This window comes from Ochotona princeps, chromosome 31 (genome assembly GCF_030435755.1).
Source record: "Ochotona princeps isolate mOchPri1 chromosome 31, mOchPri1.hap1, whole genome shotgun sequence".
Lineage (NCBI taxonomy): Eukaryota > Metazoa > Chordata > Mammalia > Lagomorpha > Ochotonidae > Ochotona > Ochotona princeps.
This window is the reverse complement of record NC_080862.1, coordinates 8,322,849-8,340,609: the sequence shown is the minus strand read 5'-3', so window position 1 is coordinate 8,340,609 and position 17,761 is coordinate 8,322,849. Positions and strand designations below refer to the sequence as shown.

The window sequence follows — 17,761 nt, the reverse complement described above, 5'->3', positions numbered from 1 at the left end:
GATTTGGAGGCATTGCCTTGCGTTAGCAGCTGTCAGCTCACAGAGGCTGTGCGTGGGATGAGTGGGCAGTGCACTGCAGACACACAGGCTCTGGGCACGGGTGTCTGAGACCTGCAGTGGTTTCCGGTTCCTGGGGCTTGGTGGGAAGGATGTGGGTGTGTGGGACCCCTGGGGGCCACTACTGTGGGTCAGGCCTCCGCAGTCAGTCACACAGTTGAGTGGCGTCCGGGTCTGCCCCAGCACATTCCCTATTCCTTCCGGTGAACTGAGACCACCAGCAGAGAGAGGCCCTGCGTGGGGTACCTGCCACGCCACAGCCCAGGCTGAACTTGAACTTAAGTCGCACTTCAGGTATCTGTGGGGAAGGCACCAAGACTTGCCCCTCAACATGTATGGTAGGCATCCGTGCTGGGCAGGGAACTGGTGGCAGTTTAGTGGGTTGGGCCGCGCTGTGAGAAAAGGTGCCAGCAAGAGGAGGTCCTGGCAGCACCCCGCAGAGCACGGGTCTGGCTGCAGGCGAGCAGACCAGCGCCACGCCTTCTGCCTGTCGGTTAAGCTGTCTACTTGGCCTTGACGTGGCCTTCATGGGCAAGGACCAGCCCATGTGGGGCCATGGAGGGTGGTGGCAAGGCTGTCCCAGGCCTGGGGCCCAGCAGCGGGTCAGACCCAAGCAGTGGGCACAAGCCAGCCACCCTTGACGCTCTCCAAACCCTGCTGCCCCGCTAGCAGCACGGCAGGGCCATCTGTCCACTGCGCAGCCAGGCTTGCCAAGTTCACAAGCAGAGCCTGCAGGGAGCGGCTCCTTGGTTAAGAACAAAAGGCAAAGGCCCCAAGCCTGAGCTCCCCGCTTCAACAGGAACCTGCAGCCAGGCAGGGCAGTGTGCACTGTGGCTTACAGGCCTAGGTGTCACCATAGGGCCTGCTTGAAAAGAAAGAAGCAGCCTGTGGGCTTTGCGTGCGCCAGCCAGCGCCCAGGGGACTGGCATGCTAGGTTGGGGGCGGCAGGCTGGGGGCGCCCAGGCCGGAAATGAGAGGCCTCAGACCTCCGAAGCACCTAACTTTCAGGGGGTTTCAACCCGAATCTGGAACTGGAGGCCCAGGTGTGCAGCCCCGGGCACACTCAAGCACCCTGGCCAGCCGGGAGGGAGCGGGGCATTTTGCCGCAGCCAGATACAGTCACAGCTCCTGGGCCATGGGATTTCCCTGACTCTGCTTTCAGCGGAAAGTAGCTAAGGAGCAGCTGGCCGGATGCTGTGTGCAAAGATGGGCTCCCAGCAGGGTGACCAGTCCCATTCCTGCTCACCCAGTGTTGCTTTAAAAAGTTGGAGTCTAGTTCATACGATGTTACGATATTATTACACGCAGCTAATTCCCGCAGCCTGGTTCTTTACCGTGAGCCGAAAACACCAGACACAACAGGCATCTTAGGTTTATTCCAGCGGGGCAGGAACGGGGCGGGGTGGTGGTAGAGTAGCGAGGAGAGTGGAGGAAGGGGGGGGAGCAGAAGGAGAAGAAAGAGACAGAGCCGCACCTGGGGGCCTTTATGCCATTCAGGTGAGCCTGCAAGGTGTGGGGGCAGGATTGGGAGGGATTGAGGGCAGCCCCCAGGGGATTGGTGCCTGAGACTGTCACAGGTGATTGCCTAAGAATGATTGGTAAGCGGGCACAGCTGGGGAAGGGGCTGGGCGATTGGGGCTGGGATTCTCAGGTGAAATAAATGCTGAGTTATATCTGGTGGACAGCTGGACTAGCGTGAATTTCGTGAGCTGTGAGGAAGAGGAGATGGCGCCGGGTCCAGGGTGCGGTATTCGAGTAACTCTACACCCAGCCCTTAAAAACGGACAGACTCTCAAGCAAGTCTCGGCCAAGCCTTGCCGGCTTGCTTCCGCTGGAAGCCCGAGCTTGGGGAGCGAGCGCCATGAAGGGGCCTCCACCTGGTGCAGCGGGAAGCCGGCCTCAGCACCAGCGTGGAGCCCGAGGGCGGCGAGGGCGCACGGCCTGGGGAGCGCCCTGCACCTGCAGACGGCCAGGGCGCGGGGAGGCCCACGCGCCCACCGTCCTGTGTGAAGCACGGTCCCCCAGGCCTCGGCGACGGAGGCCACGGCAAGCCTAAGGCAACAAGCGAGGTATGAGGGGCTGCACAGGGGCTGGAGGGGCCGCCGGCGCCATGGGGCAGTTCCTCGGGCCCACGACCGCGCCGGCCGGGCTGCAGGGCGCTGCAAGGCTCAAAGGCAGGCGGAGCGGCGGCCTTTGGGGGCTGTTCGGGGGACCCTGTTTTTATGGAGCCTTTTCCCAGCCTGCGGCGCTGTCTGGGAGGCTTGCTGTCCCGTCCGCGGGCCAGACGGCTGGCGGGGGAGGAGGCCAAGGGCGCCCTAAGCTCAGGGCCGGACCCGGGCGTCCCAGGCGGGCGGCAGCGGGTCTCCTCGGCCGCCCCACCGGGGGCTGTGCGCGGGGCCGGCGGGAGCGAGCCTGGCCTCTCGGCCCCGCGGGCGCCCTGGGGACGGGGAGACACAGTGCTGCAGGCACGGCCCCACCCCGGTGGCGGCGGCCCGGGCTGCTTGCTCGTGGCCGCCATCGGCTACGAGGCGGGCGTCTGCGCCTGCGCGGCCAGCCGGGCCTCCCGCGCTCTGGAAAGTTCTTTCCCTCTTCGCTCCTTGGGGCGGAGGCGTCGCGTCGCCGTGTGGTTCTCTGGAGAGCTTCCAGAATTGGAGTGGATTTCACAGTTTGCAGGTAGAATGAAGCCACGCTGAGGTTGACAAAGCGGATGATTTAAGGGGAAAGACTGATAGTATTTTAAAAAAACGTTTATTGTTTGGCAGGAGTCGTCCCCACCAGCTCGCGCCTCGTGCTCACTGTCTCTTCCAGCCACACGGTGATCCGTGCGCGGGTTCACCCCTCACCCCCTCTGTGGCTGCCAGGGCCAGGCAGGAGCCATGCACTCCGTTAGGATGCATCCTCGTGGAGGCAGGCACCCGTGGCCGTCACAGGATAACTCCCCAGGGCATCTTAGCGGGGAATTAGATCAGCAGGTGGTACTGGAACTGGGGCTCTGACAGGGGACAATGGCCTAGTGGGTGGCAGCCAGCCTGCTGTGCCACACCGCTGGCTCTGGAGTTCGAGTTTGACAATTTTCTCTGCTTAAGTGAAAAGACGCTTGGCGCAGGAGACGGCCATTGGCAGAAACAGCTGGCAACCATTTGTAAAGCAGGAGGGCATAAACGTGGGGGGGCAGGTGGGCACTAGGGAGCTGGGAGACCTGGCATCAAAAGCCCCCCTTGCTGACTAGGGAGTGCAGTGCCCGGACAGCTGGCTCGCTTTGAAGTCACAGCCAGTGTGGGCCTTCTTGCCTCTTGGCACGGAGCTGAGGCAGCCCCTACTTGGAGCAACCTTCCTTTCTTAGGTGACTCACACGTGTCGTATCAACACAGTACCAGCTTCCTACCCAGCGCTTGCCTAGCCCGGCTCTGTGACCGCTCGTGCCATCACCGAAACACCATGTTGGCATGGCGGCTATGCACACGCTTCCGGGTGTTTCCACATGAACACGGAAGTGGACAAAGACACGCAGCATTCATTCGTTCCCCGCTTCTCTTCCACTATTGTGGCATGTGTCCCCTGCCCTCCGTGGGCAGCGTTTGCTGCGGTGTGGGAAGTGAAGGAGCGTGGGTGCCCTTTCAGGTGGAGCTTGTGGAAGGGTGGGCCCCTGGGTGCCGGCTGCCGTCGCCTTGGCTCCCCTCTGGGGCTGGGCGCAGCTGCCTTCCCCACTCCCTCCCACGTGCTACAGCAGCAAGCATCTGTCTTCCGATTTGGTGTGGGAGAACACCTGTTCTCATTGGCACCTCCCTGGCCGGAGTGACAAGTCTGGACAGTGGTGTGTATTTCCACGCATAGGCTCTATGTCCACTGCCTTCGTCCCCTCACTTGGGGACGCTCCCCAAGGCTGGGCAGGAGACGCTTGGCTGTGTTGGTGCTGTCTGTGCCAGTAACCCATCCTTTGTTGGTTTTTAGCTTTGCCCTGTGCGCAGAAGGGCTCCCTTCAGCCGGTGGCCCTGGAGCCCAGCAGGAGGGCTGCCAGGGTCTGCTTCAGGCCCCCTCTTTTTTTTAATTAATTACATTGCTTTATGTGACATAGTTTCATAGGCTCTGGGATTCCCCCCATCCCTCCTCAAACCCTCCCCCCCATGGTGGATTCCTACACCTTGTTGCAGTATTATAGTTCAAGTTCAGTCATAATTCTTTCACTGCGAGCATATACCAAGCATAGAGTCCACATTTTATTGTCCAGATAAATTCAACAGTTACTTGGGGAGACCATCTCTGGTCTGAAGGTAGAGCTGGCAGAGTATCATCCCGATAAATTAAAAGCCCCAACATAACATCAACAACAATTTACATTATGGAATTGATTGACATGGTATTGAGTAACCAATATATTAAAAAATGCAAGTTCTTAACCACATCCTGTGACTACTTCATTGACATTTCAATTTTAGTTTATATACAACCGGGTTCTATACACCTTGAAATGGCTATAGGGTACTATTCAACCGTCTCGTGTCTATTTTCATTTTAGTATTTAGCAGTTTATAGTGTTGAAGCATAATTTTGCACAACCTGGCAGTTTTTGGGGGAGTCTAAACTGGCGTATAACTCTAACAAGGCAAATGTCAACAGTTGAGGTGCAGAACAGTTTTAGGAGGGGTGTGCAGAGAAATCTTCAATACCTTAGTGAGGAGTAACTAGTCTTTGTGTCCTACCTAGTAAGGTATATGTGAATCCATGCTGACCGTTTCCTGTCTGATTCTAAGCTTTCCTTGTTTTTCTCTAGTCTAGATTTTTTGTTTGTTTGTTTTGAGGGGTTTCTGGAGCGATCCTGATGGTCATTGCAAGAGAGGGTGGGGACCCAAAGTTGGAACCAAGCAAGGACCAGAGAAAACTCCTCTCCCTAGTCCCAAAGAAGTTTACTGTTCTATTTCTGCGGACCGCTCCTGGCTCCTGGCTGTCATTCCGATGACCTTGGATCCTACAAGGAAGGATTTGGACTTCTTCCATCCCATGTGGTAGATCCAAATGGGGGTGGGTGACCTCAGAGTTCTTGGCCTCTGAAGGCACTCCAATTCCCCGTGGATCCTTGGCAGTTGGGATGTAGTCCTTGGTGAGGATCTGGGAGTCTTCAGGATTAGGATACAAGCCTCCTCCTGTCCACCTGTTCCACTCTGGGGTCCCCCCCGCTCTGTGCCTATGACCTCCTGTTAAGAGGTTGTCAGGATCACTCTTGATTCCCCCCATATGCCTTTGTAGTTTTACTATTGTCTAATGCTGATTCGAGTCTGTTGTCTGAGTTACCGGTTATGATCCTGATAGAATGTATGAGGAAGACGTGAAGTATAACCTAAGGAGATGGAAGATTTCTCTGCTCTCCCACCCCATTACGGAATAACATAGGGTATTAAAAGTATATTAGGTTTTACAGTTCTTTGATGTAGATCATAAGCAGTCTGACTCACATTGTTGGTTCATTGGTTACATTGCAATATCTTATTGCATGTGAGGCTGTTTGAGGTTGAGATAATATTACATTTTGCAGGTACTATTTTTCATATTGACATCATTTCATCTTAAATTAAGGCAAACATGTGGTATCTAACCTTTTGGGATTGGCTCATTTCCCTTAGCATTAGGTTTCCAGTTGGGCCCATTTGGCCACAAAGAACTGCATTTTGTTTTTTTTAATAGCTGAGTAGTATTCCATGGAGTAAATGAGCCATAGCTTTCTTATCCAGTCTTCTGTTGTTGGGCATTTCGGTTGCTTCCATGTTTTTGCAATTACTGATTGTGCTGCTATGAACATGGGGGTGCATGTTGGTTTCCCGTGTAACAGGTGTTTTGGGTATATTCCTAGGAGTGCTATTGCTGGATCATATGGTATGTAGATTTTGAGTTGTTTGAATATTCTCCATACTGATTTCCATAGAGGCTGTACCAACCTGCAGCCCCACCAGCAGTGGAGTAGGGTTCCCTTTTCCCCGCATCCTCACCAGCAAGTGTTGGTGTTTTTTTGTATGTGGGCCAATCTTACTGGCGTTGGGTGGTACCCCATTCATGTCTTAATTTGGATTTCCCTTATTGCCAGGGAACTCGAGCATTTTTTCATGTGTTTGCCATTTGGGTTTGTTCCTTTGTGAAGTGTCTGCCAATTTCCCGTCAGGCCCCCTCTTAACCTCCAGACTAGGGCCCTTTCTCAGAAGACCTCCCCTCACCCTCGCCCCAGGGTTTGGGACACATGGGCCCTGGGCCTGGCTGTGGTGCTGGGGCCGGCTAAGGCTGCGGTTGCGGTGTGTGTGTCTGTAGCAAGTTCTCAATGACAGATCTGAGAATTCTTTGTACATCGGCGAGTAGGGAACATCAAATTTTATAAGCTGCATTTATATTTACCCAAGTATCATGCCATTTTCCTAGAGTGGCAGCCACCTTCCTCCTGCCCCTCGCCTGCCTCAGGAAATGGGGTTCTCTGGAGAAAACTCCCAGGTCAACAGCAGCTCCCGATGCTGACAGGGCAAGGAGGGGACAGGCATTTTATTCCTGAATGCGTCTTTCCTCCAAGTAGAGTTCCAGCTGATTCTTCGGGCTCCATCAGTCTCCGCTGATGGAAGGCCTTCATTGTAGACTCAGTTTTCGGGCAGCTGCACAGATGTGTCCCACAGAGCAGACGGCAAGTGGTGTGGGGGGAGGATGGTCCCAGCCAGGGATCTCCCGATGGAATGGGTATCAGGGTAAGAAAGGGAAGACTAGCGTGGCGGGTTTGGCCCAAGTCCCTGGATGGGTGGGCGGAGGCACCTCCTGCCAAGTGTTTGGGGGTGGAGTTTGAGGTGGTCTCTGGGGCTGCAGGTGCAGGCAGCCCAGTAGGTGGCGGAGCATTCGGGGCTCCAGGCCCTCTGCCCAGCATGCCTGAACGGCGACAGGCAGGACAGCCAGCCCAGGCCCGAAGCCCGGAGCACCCAGCAGGGAGAGGAACCACAAGGATTTGGGAAGAGGGCTGGTGGCGCAGCAGCTGAAGGAGGCATCGGGGAGGAGGGGCCTGCTGGTGGGTTGTGGGTGAGGCCTGAGGGCTGCTGACCCCATGGGGCACCTGTTGCAGGTGACTGGTCAGCACATGGGATGTGGAGGGCATAGCGTGTGGCTCTCCACACTCTCCCTGTGCCCCCGTTGCCCCTGCCTGGGATGTTTCCTTAGGAATTTACCACTGTCGGGTTCTGTTGAGATCCTATGATGCCCACTCTATCACATAGTTTCTATCCAGGAGGCTTTTCCAGAAGGAATCACCCAGTGGCCCTGTGGTTAAGATGCTTGGAAGCGTCTGGAAAAATTGGGGGTCATTGCTGCTTAAGGGAGCCTGCCATGCTGCTAAGTACCTGAGCCCCGGGGGCAGAGGCTGTGGCTGTGCCCAGAGGAACACTTGGGGCCCTTACATGGAAGCTGCAGTCCAGCTTACGGGAAAGTACCAGAGACGCAGAACGCGTTTTGCCTGGGTACTGGACCTGCTGGCTGCATACCCCGCAGCCGTTGCCCAGTCCGCCTGGGTTACGGGGCCTGCAGCTTAGGTGTTTGATTTCAGGATCCCAAGACCCAGATGATAAACTGTAACTGGGGCAAGTGTAGGTTCTGGGCCGCCTGTGCTGCCAGTCAGGGCTGGAGACTGAACACTGGAGTAGCACTGACTGAGAGGCCGGGGGGGATGCCGGCCAAGCTGGCTGGCAGTGCTCTGAGCACTCCCCCCCCCATTGGCAGCACACAAAACAGTGCTGGTGTGCCTCTTGCTCGGTGCTTATGGCCAGGGACGGTTCCCTGAGCAAGGAAGTCACTGAGCTCCCAAGGACACAGGAAGCCAGCTCCCAAGTCCAAGGGCCAAAGCAGGGTGGCCTGGAAGCCCAGTAAAGTGAGGGGCTTGCTCCTGTGGCACAGCAGCTTAAGCTGCTACTCCTGGTGCCGGCATCCCATAGAGCTCAGTTTCAAGTGCTGACTGCTACAGCTTCCTGCAGATGTGCCTGGGGAAGCAGCGGAAGGTGGCCCAAGAGCTTGGGTCCCGTACTACATGGGGACCCTTTGGGGAATGAACCAGCAGATGGAAGGCCTCCCTCCCTCTCTCCCTCCCTCTCTCTGTAATGGGTGCCTTTCAGATAGTCTTTAGAAAGTAAAAAAGAAAGAAGAGCTAATTAAGTGCTGCAAACAGGATGTGTCAGGTGGGAACAGGCGGAAGGCTTGTAGAAAGGCGGCTGAACTGGCTGACCTAGACAGCTGTTGGGCCAGTCTGCCGTGGAGCTCTGGGAGCCCGGCCCAGGGCTGGGCCTTCCTGTGCTGGCCTCCCACCCGAGGCAGGGCTGATCCCTGGGCCCTCAGGAGTCACTCAGGGGTCACTTGCCGACACCCACCCCGTTCTGGCCACCGTTCCCAGGACAGGCATGTAAGATGGGTTCATTCGGCACAGGAGTTCTCGCCGCCGAGTGAGAACACACGGCTGCTTTGCCGGCACTGTCACAGGGCTGAGAGGACAGGGTGGTGGCTGTGATGGAGTAACATCATGACATCATGACAGTGCACCTGTCCTGTGGCAGCACTTCCAGAAGAAAGGTGCAGGTCAGAATTTGTTGGAACTTTCCAGATCTTCAGGTAAATCCATCTGCATCGCCACAGATGGAAACCAGTCATCCCCTCAAGGTTACCTTCTAATCCAGCACCACTTGACTCAGTTCATACAGACACCAAGATTCCGGGTGCTGATACGTCGGCCTGAGTGGACTTGACACACAGTAAACAGAGAAAGATAATCAATACAAGAATAAACCTCAGAGGAAAACCTCCCCTGGCTGATGGGAATTTTCACCAATGGCTGGCAGTTGTGTGGTTGGCACTTCCAGTTGGCGTTTGGGTTTCCCATCTGCCTGCTGTTGGTGAGGTGTATCCCACGCCATCCTCTGTGGGTCAGCACGGTGAGGACCGCACCGTTCCCAGCCCTCGGGGCTCGAGCAGCCAGGCTGCACCTCCCAGGCTCCAAGGCTGCCTGGTGCTGTGCCTCACGGCCTGCAGAGCAAGGCTTGAGGGCGCTCCCAGCCCCCTGGAGAAAGGACTTAGTTATTTATTCAAGGTTGAGTCATTTATTTGAAAAGGAGAGTTAGAGGCGTGACAGGGTGATCTTCCATCTGCTGGTTCACTCCCCAAATATCTGGGACACTGGGGCTGGTCCAGGCCAAGCTAGGAGCCAAGAACCTCATCCGGGGCTTCCACATGAGTGGCAGGGGCCCACACATTGGGGCGTCTACCACTGTTGCTCGTGGGCCACTGACGGGGGCTGGGTTAGAAGTGAACAGCCAGAGTCCCACATGGTGCCTTTGCCCACTATGCCACAAGAATCTCCGGGGGAAACAAGGCAGCGTGGTTTTACCCTAGATCGCTGTGGGGTAAAATCAGTGCCAACAGCCACCACCTGACTCCTAAAATACACGTGTGGGAAGGCTGTTCTCTGTACTAACCAGGGTACTGCCATGGTCAGTGAACCTGTCCACAGACTGACTCATTCAGGTATTTTGGTTTTATATGGTTTCCAAGGAGACAGCTGTTCTCCCAGCTAGCCTTTCCCTGAGTGACTTTGCAGCTGATGGGCTGGGCTGAGCAGGTGTCAGCCGCAGAGCAGCAGCCGAATCCAAGTTTGGGCCATAGCCCTCATCTCCAGTTTGTAAAACCAGCAGCAGTGGAGCTTTTCCAGATGTGTCCTGGTCATTCTTGCAGCCCAAACAGGCACCCTAGAGTAGAGCGTATCAATCCGTGATGGCCTGTGCGCTCTGACACCCTTCCCCAGAGCACCCTGCGGGCCAGCTGCCTGTCACCGGAGCGCGCAGCTGCTGAAGGAGCGCTCTGGCTAGCTCTCTCGATGTGGGTGCCTCGATGCCAAGGTGATCCCACCTGTACAAGGTCCGGTCAAGAAAGGCGATACTCTCTCGGGCCGTCTCATCAGAGTGAGCCATCTGTAACAAGGGCAGAGGGAAGGCACTGAAAACAGAGCAGACAGAGCCCTCCGGTCACTGTCGCCATCCGGCACAGTATTCGCAGCATCCCTACAGGAGAGCGCCAAGGGTGCCTGGATCGGTTTGCAAGGGTTGGCCAAGCGAGTCTGTGCTCTGAGGTAGGCAGCCGTGGGCAGAATACTCCCTGAGAACCCCCACCCCTGACCTGAGGTCCAGCTGTGAACAGCCTCAGATTTACAGAGGCTACAGGCAGGCAGGCTCGGGGGCCGCAGTGTCTCCTGGGACACCGCTGTCAGCTTGCGGACTACCTGCTATGGGGGCAGAGGCGGACTACCTGCTATGGGGGCAGAGGCGGAGGAGTGCCCTGTGGCTTGTCTGCACTGAGCCCACTCCAGCAGAGGCCTGGACAATGTTCTGTTTTCACACAGTCTCATCCATGGTATGCCTGGGCTAGTAAGCGAGCCAGGTATTTTAAATAGGCACCAAGGTTGGTTGGTTTTTAGGATTTTCATTTTGGGCGTGGCACGGTAGCCTAGTGGCTAACATCCTTGCCTTGAGTGCAATGGGATCCCACATGGGCACCGGTTCTAATCCCGGCAGCTCCACTTCCCATCCAGCTCCCTGTTTGTGGCCTGGGAAAGCAGTCGAAGACGGCTCAGGGCCTTGGACCCTGCAGCCACATGGGAGATCTGGAAGAGCTCCTGGCTCCTGGCTTTGGCTCAGCACAACTCTAGCCATTGTGGCCACTTGGAATGAGTCAGCGGACAGATCTTCCTCTCTGTCCCTCCTCCTCCATATCTGACTCTCCAATAAAGAAGATTTTAACTTAAAATTGCAAAGGCAGACTTACAGAGAGGGAGGGAAGGAGAGAGATCATGTATCTGCTGGTTCACTCCCCAAGTGGCCACAGTGGCCAGAGCTGAGCTGATTTCTACCTTTTAAAAATAATGTTGATTTACTTGCAACATAGCGTGTGCTCCCATGTCCTCGTTTACTGTTGAAGTGCCGACAGCCAGCAGGCTGCGCCCGGGCTGCAGCTGGGGGTCCTGTGAGGCCCGCAGGCACACGTGACCCCACCTTGTGACGGGGCCTACTGTCACCTGGAGTTCTCCCTGGTGTGGTCACTGTGCTCCTTGGCTGTGGTGAGAGGAACGCACGCGCAGCCAGAGGTGCGGGTCGCTGGGACTGCTTTTAAGGGCATCTTATAGTTCTCACGTGGGGGGTTCTTCCACCTCAAGTGGATTCACAAGTAACTAAATAAACATGTTTTAAAATTGTGGCTGGGCTCGGCAGCGTGGCCTAGTGGCTAAGGTCCTCGCCTTGATCCCATATGGCCGCTGGTTCTAATCCCGGCAGATCCACTTCCTCTCTCTCCTCCTCTCAGTATATCTGACTTTGTAATAAAAATAAAATAAATCTTAAAAAAAAATTGTGGCAAAAAGCATATAACATAAAATGTGCCATTTTAACCATTTTTTGCAAACCAGTGGGAGGAAGGACATTTACAGTGGTGTCCAGACATCACTGGAACTTTGTCCTCATCTCATGCAGAAACTCAGTACCCACTAGTGAGATGCTCCCAGCTCAGCTCGCTCGGCTGCCTCCGCTCCTGAATTTGACCCTAGCCGTGTGCGCAGTCACACGGTGTCCTTGTAGCTGGCTGGCCTCGCTCAGTGTAGCAGCTTCAGCATGCATCCATGGTAAACATGGGTTAGAATTTCCTTGCCTTCCAAGGCTGAATAACACCCCTGTATGCACTGCTTCTGCTTTTTAACTCATTTATTTCAAAGGCAGAGCTAGAGAGAGAGCTACAGGCACATGTGACTTTCTTCCACGAGAGCGAGGGACAGAGTGAGCCTGTGCTGCTTCCCTCCCGAAAGGCTGCGTGGCCAGGCGGGAGCAGAGCCGGAGCAGAGCCGGAGCTGCTTCCAGGGCTCCTGCGTGGGTGGCACGGGCCTGGACACGGGGCCGTCTCTTGCTGCTTTCCCAGGAACATTAACAGGAAGCTGGACAGGAAGTGCAGCAGTTGGGATGCTAGGGTGGTAGGTAGGATTAACGTGTGTATCCCAACACAGCTCGTTACCATTTACCTGCTGAAGGACACGGAGCTGTTTCTGCCTTTTTTTTTTTTTTTAAGATTTATTTTTATTGCAAAGTCAGATATACAGAGAGGAGGAGAGACAGAGGAAGAACTTCCATCTGATGATTCACTCCCCAAGTGGCCGCAACGGCCGGTGCTGTACCGATCGGAAGCCAGGAACTTCCTCCAGGTCTCCCCCGGGTGCAGGGTCCCAAGGCCGTCCTCGACTGCTTTCCCAGGCCACAAGCAGGGAGCTGGATGGGAAGTGGGGCTGCTGGAATTAAAACCGGCGCCCATATGGGATCCCGGCATGTTCAAGGCGAGGACTTTAGCTGCTAGGCCACTGCACTGGACCCTGTTTCTGCCGCTTAACTACCATGGAAACAGCTGTCAGTGCTGGTCTCAGCTGTGGGTTCTGCCTGGAGCAGGAGCAGCAGGTCCTCTTCCACAGATGCTGAGCCATTTGAACATTTCCAGCTAGTGTTTTACTTTGTCTAACATCCTCGCCAACCTTTATGTTCCTCTGTTGTCCAAGCAGCTTTGAACTGCATTTCTCTAATGATGTAAGCCCTTTGCCAATTTCTGCATTGAGTTTTTGCCTGGTGTTGAATTATACAAATTTTTTATCCAGAACTCTAGACTCCTATCGGACATGTTATCTGCAGGTGTCTGTCCCGCTCTGAAATATCTGCACCTTCTTGGCTGGGTCTGTTGCAAAAATGTGTAAAGTTCTCATGAAATCTCATTCTCTGGTCTTGCGTGTGTCTGGCGCTGTCTTGGTGGAGTCATTGCCACAGGATGAAAGGTGTTCGTTTCTGGTGATCGTCCCTGTCGGCTGGCCCTTGGGAAGGACGTGTGTAATTAACGGAGTTGTGAACATACAAACCTGCAGTCTGGGGGGTGGCTGTTCTGGGAGCGCCTTGTTGGTTTGAGGGCGCCCTCTGCGGGACAGGAGGTGGAGTGCTTACTGTGGGCTCCCAAAGGCCCTGTGACCTGATGGCGTCTGTTCATTCTCACCTGAGTGAAGGTGTTGCCAGAGCAACATGTTAAGTTGGGGCTCATCCTCACTGTTAAGCTCACTGTGCCTGTGCATGTGTTGGGGCAGCATCCTGGGACACCTACTTTTCAAAAGCCTTTGGACATGTTAACTGCCCCGTCCCCTTTCATCTGGAGTGTTTGGGGGAAGGGCAGTGGAGGAAAGGGGGTACTCACCAGGCCCATAGCTTCCAGGGCTATGGCGTGGCCTGCAGGAGCCCAGAGCAGGAAGTTGAGCAGCAGGCACCTGAGTAGTGACGGAGGGGCAGCTGTACTGGACGCTGTGGCTCCGTGAGGCCCAGCAGCCACCTGCAGGTCCCTGGCCGAGAGGGCGGCACTCCTGGACAGCCTCCGGAGGCGGCCGAGCGCTGCCTTGACTTCCACCTGGGAAATAGAATTTCCAAGAATTACGGATGAGGCAGGCTGGGCCTTGCACGCTTTCCTGAGCCCTGGGGAGGAGGCTGCACTGGCGCCGAGGCTGGGTGGAGAGTGGCGGCTGTGGCCCCTGCACTCTGCGCCACACAAACCCAAGCGGGCGTAATGGAAATTTCCTGACTTTCTTTCGTCTTGCTCACCAAGCAGCCGGGGCGCCATGCCAGGAATTGACCTTTTTTTTTTTGTATGAAAGGAAATGGAGAAAAGTCCTCAACAGACTGTAGTCAGATTTTTTTATTGTGGGAAACAGAACAAAAGGCTCCTTGAAGACTTGCCTTGCTATCACAGCCACAAATCAATTACAGCCGTGCGGCCAGGCCTCCACTGCGCCAGTGTTCTGGTAAGAATGCACGCTCGCCTTTTGCCTTTTGCCATCTTTGGGGACACACACACACTTGTTTTGTTTTTGGACACTGGAACAGTCTGTTCACACACGTTTAAAGCCCAAGCAGAGGTCACGAGTCTGTGGAATCCACATAATAACGGCGATTGTTCTATGTCTGTGGGTTGTTTTTGCATAAAAAATATTTATTTCATGCTGAGACTTCAGCTGGCTTCAAGAGTGGTGCATCAGGTTGTGCCTTGGAAAGCAGCAAAGGCTGAAAGCCAGGGACCCAAAGCACCAGTGAACTGATGGCCAGCAAGGACCCTCAGTTTCCAAAGAACGCTTGGTCCTCTGGTGCAAATTCCCATGACCGATTTTATGGATTTGTGAGTGGGTTTTTTTTCCTGGAAGTTGAGGCCTCAGTCAATGAAGTCTGTCATAAACCGCAGTACACTGGGAGTGTTGTGTGAGGGCTGCTGACCACAATGCGAGACCGTGAGAAACTGCGCCCTGGGGCTCCTCCACGGAGCAGGGCCGCATTCCCACGCCACGGGCCGCGCCCCTCCCCTCAGCTGGGCCAGGCTGCACGCGGCTGATCAAGCTGCAGGAGCCCCACGAGCGCCTGCCATCTAAGCAGGCTTACAGGAACACGGGCTCGGCACGCTGAGCCTTCACATCCATTTCCTCCTCCACGGCTCTGGCTTCTGCTGTTCTCCAGGATTCCCAGACTTGGTCCTTTGCCTTTTTTGGAAGGTCTTTTGATCTTTCTCTTTCTCCTATTTTGTCCCAGACTGACTTTCCCTCAAATGCCTTCTAAGTGCGTAGCTTTGACTTGACATGCCAATAACTAATGCACTCTAAGTTTCCAGAACAAAGAGAAGCTTTCTCTTTAAGTACTTTTTAAAGCTTCCATTATAAAAATTTCTGTGCTTACTATGGAAAATTCAAAAAGAAAAAGAAAAAATATTTCAGTGATCTATAACTGTACCATCTATTGTAGAGAACTAGATTTATATATTTCTTGCCCTTTTTTTTACTTCACAAAAGCATCTTCTGTAATATTCAAAGGCTTGATAAATGAAACCATACCTCTGTAATCATGTCCAAAGGGAACATGCTGGAATGAGTAAGTCAGGCAACTCAGTAATTGTCTTTATACCTCAGGTTTTTTGTGTGTGTGTTTAAGTAAATTTTAACTTTTCATGCTTTTTGAAATGTGTCTTTATCTTAATTTTTTTTTAAGATTTATTTTTATTACAAAGTCAGATATACAGAGAGGAGGAGAGACAGAGAGGAAGATCTTCCATCCGATGTTTCACTCCCCAAGTGAGCCGCAACGGGCCGATGCGCGCCGATCAGAAGCTGGGAACCTGGAACCTCTTCCGGGTCTCCCACACGGGTGCAGTGTCCCAATGCATTGGGCCGTCCTCAACTGCTTTCCCAGGCCACAAGCAGGGAGCTGGATGGGAAGTGGAGCCACCGGGATCCTGGGGCTTTCAAGGCGAGGACTTTAGCCACTAGGCCACGCCGCCGGGCCCATCTTATTTTAATTTCAGTTAGCTTAATTCAGTGTGATTTGTAGACACAGTTCTGAGAACATAATGAATTCCCTTTCTCCCCTCCCACTTTACTTCCTTTCTTGTCTTTTTTATTAAGATGTTAAGATAAAGTATTTTAAAGTTTACGCGACACTAAAAAGATGTAACACTCCTCCAAACGAGTATAACCAGGCAAAGGCAGAAAGGCCTTAGTGGGGATACAGACGACAGCTGTAAACCATAATTAAACAGATGTGAGCAGTTCATTCTCTATACAATACATTTTAAAGTAATTAATTAGATCATCTAAACTATTGTCATGGTGGCTCAAAGGGCTAATTCTCTGCCTACAAGCAAGTGGCAGATCCATATGGGCACCAGTTCATGTCCTGGCTGCTCTACTTCCCTTCCAGCTCCCTGCTTGTGACCTGAAAAAGCAGTAGGATATGCCCAAAGCCTTGGGCCCTCCACCCACGGGGGAGACCCGGAAGCTCCTGGCTTTGGATCAGCTAGGCTCTGGCTGTTGTGGCCATGTGGGAAGTGAGCCAGCAGGTAGATCTTTCTGTATCTCCGATCTGTAAATCCGCCTTTCCAAAATAAAAATAAGTATATCTGAAAAAAAAACCTATAGTAGTACAATATTCTTAACCATTAAATTGACAAAGGTATAAAGCAAAGTTTTATAAAGCTTTATTTACAGTAATATTGATAGGCATAGACTTTTTAAAATTTGTTTGCTTAAATATTAGCTCCTAAGTATAAGAATAAGCATTATTTGTCTTTCTGGGCCTAGCATATTTCACTCAACACAATGTCCTCCAGTTGAGTCCATTTTGCTGCCAGTGACAGAATTTCATTTTTTAGAGTTAATATTCCCTTGAGAATGTATGCCATGATTTCTTTGTCCATTCCGACAACGACGGACACCTTGGCTGCCGTGAACACGTAGTGCCAGGGTTCTCCCGCTCACTCTGTTCAGCTCTTCTGGGCACAAGCCCAGCAGTGGAATTGCCGATTGTATGGGGCGTCTAGCTCTCATTTTGTAAGAAATTCCCACACTGTTTTCACATTTGTTTGCAAGCCCACCAACCGTGTGTAAGTGTCCCCTTCTCCACATCCCTGCTACTATTTGTTACTCTCCCTGTTTCGGATTTTAGCCATTTTTAAATGAGTGAGGTGATAGCCCAGTGGGGCTTTCATTTGCATTTTTCTGATAGCTAGTGATGTTGAACATTTTTTCTTATGTTTGTTGGCCATTTGTATTTCTCCTTTTCACTGTATTGATCATTTTCTTTGTACAACAGCTTCTGGATTTGATACAGCCTTGTTTGTTTAGCTTTGCTTTTGTTGTCTGTGTTTGGAGTGGGGAGGTGATTGTCCAAGAAGTCATCCCGTACATGAAGTCTTGGCATGCCTCCCCTGGGTTTTCTTCCAGCAACTCCATAGTTGCACGTCTTAAATTCAGGTGTTTGATACATCTAATTGATCTTTTTAATATGGTGAGGTGTGCATGTAATTTCTTTCCTTTACATCAGTACATCCAGTTTTTACCAGCACTGTTTGTTAAAAATATTATACTTATTCCACTGTATGGTTTGTGCACTTTTGTCAAACATCAGTTGGCTGTGTGTATGTAGATGGATTTCTGGGCTCTATTCTACTCCGCGGATGGATCAGTTTCTGTGTCGGTACCATGCTGTTTTAATTACTGCAGCTCTGTAGTATGCGTTGAAGTCAGGGGTTGTGATGCCTCCAGTTTGATTTTCCTTGCTTGGAATTGCTTTAGCTATTCTGGGTCGTTTGTGATTACCTATGAACTTTAGGATTGTGTCTTCTAATTCTATAAATGGTGTCATTTTAAAATACAGACTGTTTAATCTGAAGAGTTCTTTGGATAGCATAGACATTTTAATGATACTCAGTTGATCCACAAGCAAGGACTATTTTCATCAATGTTTGCATAATTTTCTTTGCAGAGATATTTCCTTAATTCCTACATGTTTGATTTTATTTGTGGTTAATCTTCAGTCTATTTCTAAATATTTTATTTTGTTTGTGGCTGTTGTGAATAGGATTTCTCTTCCTTTGAGTTATTCATCTGCAAACAAACAAGGCTGTCGCCACTGTGCTGGCCGTGCCGTGGGATGCTGGAAGTGGGCAGCGCTCGACTGTGCTAGGATCGACTCGTTTCCTGCAGGATATTACAACTGACTTCCACATACAGTAGCTCTACTGATTAACGTACATCTGGATTTTTAAGTTGCAAAGTTATCTGAGCAGTTAATTTTCATGTACATCTTTTATTGAATGCTTTGGTTCAAGAAAGAAT

The 17,761-nt window shown here is 52.7% G+C and overlaps 1 protein-coding gene across 1 annotated transcript in view; it reads right to left on the bottom strand.

The window, feature by feature from the left end:
* Positions 1–9,564: 9,564 nt before the first annotated feature.
* Positions 9,565–17,761, bottom strand: part of FANCC (FA complementation group C) — a 212,376-nt gene continuing 204,179 nt past the window's right edge. The window contains exons 14-16 of the mRNA XM_058657361.1: positions 13,312–13,518; positions 9,958–10,019; positions 9,565–9,797 (exon numbers count right to left, since the gene is read on the bottom strand). Coding sequence (XP_058513344.1) covers positions 9,674–9,797; positions 9,958–10,019; positions 13,312–13,518 — 393 coding nt within the window. The 3' untranslated portion in view covers positions 9,565–9,673. The remainder of the gene's footprint in view (positions 9,798–9,957; positions 10,020–13,311; positions 13,519–17,761) is intronic.